General features: G+C 28.8%; 1 protein-coding gene across 1 annotated transcript in view; it reads left to right on the plus strand.

Annotated features, from left to right (window-relative positions):
- The first annotated feature begins 105 nt into the window (after positions 1-105).
- Positions 106-4,303, plus strand: part of LOC106297759 (UPF0481 protein At3g47200-like) — a 29,267-nt gene continuing 25,069 nt past the window's right edge. The window contains exons 1-2 of the mRNA XM_013733935.1: positions 106-470; positions 823-1,535. Coding sequence (XP_013589389.1) covers positions 106-470; positions 823-1,535 — 1,078 coding nt within the window. The remainder of the gene's footprint in view (positions 471-822; positions 1,536-4,303) is intronic.

A 4,303-nucleotide genomic window follows, 5' to 3' on the forward strand; every position in this document is an offset into this window, starting at 1 on the left:
TATGCGGCTTTCCCGACGAGATTATGACGGATTTGTCCATCGGTATCACGCAGTTTTCTTGTAGTGTTTGATCCAATTATCAAAGTACTGGACCCGAGCATGACAATGCGTGCACTTATTATCATCAACTTTCAACTTGACCACAAGAAGAAGCTCAAAGAGAGCTCCAAGTTCAGGCATTTCACTGATTTGTACAGGCTTATTCGCGTGGAAACACTTCCTGAAGAAGCTGTAGGCGGTTTCGTGCACATAGACAAGATGCATAATGCAGATAAGCTATACAACAGGGGAGTGAAGTTCGAGGCTGTAGAAGAAGAGTTTTCTGTTTGGGTGAAATTCGACGTTAAAACTGGCTGTTTGAAGATACCTTGTTTCTGGGCTGATGACGACATGGAGATAGAACTTAGAAACATAATGGCGTTTGAGCAATCGTATTATCCGTACAATGCCTATGTTTGTGACTATGTCACGTTCTTGGATTACCTGGTCGACTCGGAGAAAGACGTAGACTTGCTCGTTGAGAAAGGTAATTAACCCTTTTATCGTATATATACATGTCTAAGAACAGCATTATAGATATCGATGCAGAGACTTTAACAAGTTCCTCACCAACCAAATACTATATTTATCTTTACTAATTCCTTTACATTAATAGAGAAACATTTAAAAAGTTATAACACTTAGTTTTTACTAATTAAAAAATGCTCTATTGAGTTGCCACGTGATTAGAATGCTAATTTTGATTACGTGGCGGTTTGAAAATCAATTGAAAATTTTGTTAGTCCAAAAATTAAATTGATAGAAAATATTATATTATATAAGAAAAATCAAGGAAGACGAAGATATGATCAGGGCAAGCTACTCAGAATCAACGGCCTGGATTGACTCTCCAGACTTTGTGGAGATGATACTGCATGACTCTATTTTCATAATAGAGCTCATGTTAAGGTTTAACTTAAAAGGACCAGAGAGAATAGGGGATCCTCTGATGGACGAGCCTTGTCTTGAAAACACTATCAAGAGAGATCTTATTCTGCTCGAAAACCAACTTCCTTACTTCATCCTTGAAAAACTCTTTGATCCAATCATCAAAATACTGGACCCGAGCATGACAATGCGTGCACTTATTATCATCAACTTTCAACTTGACCACAAGAAGAAGCTCAAAGAGAGCTCCAAGTTCAGGCATTTCACTGATTTGTACAGGCTTATTCGCGTGGAAACACTTCCTGAAGAAGCTGTAGGCGGTTTCGTGCACATAGACAAGATGCATAATGCAGATAAGCTATACAACAGGGGAGTGAAGTTCGAGGCTGTAGAAGAAGAGTTTTCTGTTTGGGTGAAATTCGACGTTAAAACTGGCTGTTTGAAGATACCTTGTTTCTGGGCTGATGACGACATGGAGATAGAACTTAGAAACATAATGGCGTTTGAGCAATCGTATTATCCGTACAATGCCTATGTTTGTGACTATGTCACGTTCTTGGATTACCTGGTCGACTCGGAGAAAGACGTAGACCTGCTCGTCGAGAAAGGTAATTAACCCTTTTATCGTATATATACATGTCTAAGAACAGCATTATAGATATCGATGCAGAGACTTTTACAAGTTCCTCACCAACCAAATACTATATTTATCTTTACTAATCCTCTATATATTAATAGAGAAACATTTAAAAAATTATAACTGGTAGTTTTTACTAATTAAAAAAGCGCTCTACTGAATTGCCACGTGATTATAATGCTAATTTTGATTACGTGGCAGTTTGAGAATCAATTGAAAATTTTGTTAGTCAGAAAATTAAATTGATAGAAAATATTATATTATATAGTATGTTATATTATATAGTATGTCCATTGTGGACCATTCATTTATGAAATTGAAATTATTATATATTCTTTCTTTAAATAAAACTTACGGAATTACCAAATGTGATTAATATATATATGACAATTAATTATTTTAAATAATAAAGATTTGCTAACAATCTCTATACTTTCTACCATTTTTGTTTAATTATTTATTATTAAAATAAATTACACAATTACATTAATCATGTAATAAAAATTTAGATTTTTTTTGTATTTGTTGTATTTTGAATTTTTCAAAACGAGTACAAATTACTAAAACTGTTAAAAGTCTCACATAAACTTATGTGATCAACGTTTAAATTTTTTTCTATAACAAGATACAATTATTATAAAATCATATTAATAAATAATTTTATTTTAATAGGTATTTCTGTTAATATATATATATATATTATATATATATATATATATATATATATATATATTTCATATCATTTAAGTTAAACTATACATCATATGAAAATACGTACTTATATTTTATATCTGCGTTGAACATATATTGAAAATTTAATATTTTAATTTGAAATATTCATTGTTTTTTTAAATGATTATAAATTATTGAAACCACTAAACATTCAACATTAAAAAAAATCATTGGTGTAAAATTTTGTTACACAAATATGCAAATAATCATAAAATCATATGAGTAGAAACCTCATTTTTAATAAATATTCATATTAAAATTATATTATATATCTATGTTAATATCATTTAAATTTAATTATATATCATATACGATAAATAAGATTGATTGTTTTGATTTATTTACTCTAAAATGATTGCGAATAAACAAGAGCGGTCGTTTGATTTATATGTGCACGCCAATTTATTACATAATAGTAACTGATTTCTTAGTTATTTAATATATAATTATTATTTTATTATTTCATAATATGCAGAAAAACATAAAATAAGTAATAAATATAAAAAATCATTCTGCACAAGGCTCAAATCTTAACCTAAGTATGTATCTGTTTAATAATTTTAAATCTTAAAAACATTTTCTAAATCTCAGGCCAAAATGAAAAAAGCGACACAAAAATGAGAAAAATATTAAGATAGATATGATTGACACGTGAACGTAAACTTCTCTTAACCATAATTAACTTTTAAATTTCTAAATCATGATACAAAACCGAGCTGACATAGTTTCATTGTAACCAAATAGTAGGCCTAAGATTCTTTGGCCTAAACGTTAGGTTCTTATGCGATAAGTGATTTTTTTACCTAAAATATTTTTAAAAATGGGATCAGCTCATTAATAAACCTACATTAAATCAATAATATATCTTTCTTTTTATTACTATCCATGTTTCCAAACAACACTATAATTAATCTTGGGTCTAAACAATATAAAATATTAGATCTCATCTTTTTAGTAATTTCTAACAAATTTGTTTCAAATTATTTAGATAAATTAAATAATTGAAAAATTCAAATAATTTATAAAACAACGAAAAATAAATAAAACTTATTCTTACATGTTTTAAATACTACAAAAATATTTCAATCAATAATATCAGTTAAATAAACGGATTATTTTATTTATATTTCCTAAATAATAGTTATATGATTTATTTAAGTAACATGATGATTTAATAATAGCCATTCCATAAAAAATATAAACGTTATACATTGTACAATAAATATAATAACAAAATCATTTGTGAAAAATGTTTAAAATATAAGTTATCTAAAGAAAAATGCTTAACAGTAATTGTTAACAACAAATTTAAACAGATTATAATATAAAAAAATATTAACATGATAAATTACACAAAAAAATTATAATAGAATTAATTACACTATAAAAAGGAGTAATATGATCAAGACATATTTATAATTCTTAATTATTTTATATCTACCATTTTCTCTATCAAAATTTTGTAGAAAAGTCATAATTTCATAAATGTGCAAAACAATGAAACTTAAAATTTGAATTAAAAGGTGACAAATTGTGAACCTATAACAATCTAAATCAAATTGGATTACATATCGGTCATCCAACGCTTCAATCGGTTAGTCTCTAGTATTACTGGTCTTATTTTTAAGAATCTAAACTGAATTATCGAATCACCAGATTAACCTGTTTGACTGCGGGTTCAAATCAAATTTAAAAGCAATGATTTAAATGCATAAATATTTTAAATACACAAAATTCTTACAAATTAACAAAATATTTTAAGTTATTATTGAAACTTTTCATCATAAAATATTTTGTGCTTGCAAAGTACAGATCAAGATCTAGTTTATGTTTAAATCAAAAATAGAAATAATAAAGGAAGAAACGTCCGTCCACCTATCCGTAGCTGGTCTGGGTAGCGTCTGTCCCGCTCGGTCGCTACGTAGCGACCGAGCGTCCTCCCGCTCGGTCGTTACATAGCGACCGAGTTCGAGCCAAGCTCGGTCGCTACGTAGCGACCGAGCGTCC

The sequence above is a fragment of the Brassica oleracea genome, chromosome C6, assembly GCF_000695525.1.
Source record: "Brassica oleracea var. oleracea cultivar TO1000 chromosome C6, BOL, whole genome shotgun sequence".
NCBI classification, from domain to species: domain Eukaryota; kingdom Viridiplantae; phylum Streptophyta; class Magnoliopsida; order Brassicales; family Brassicaceae; genus Brassica; species Brassica oleracea.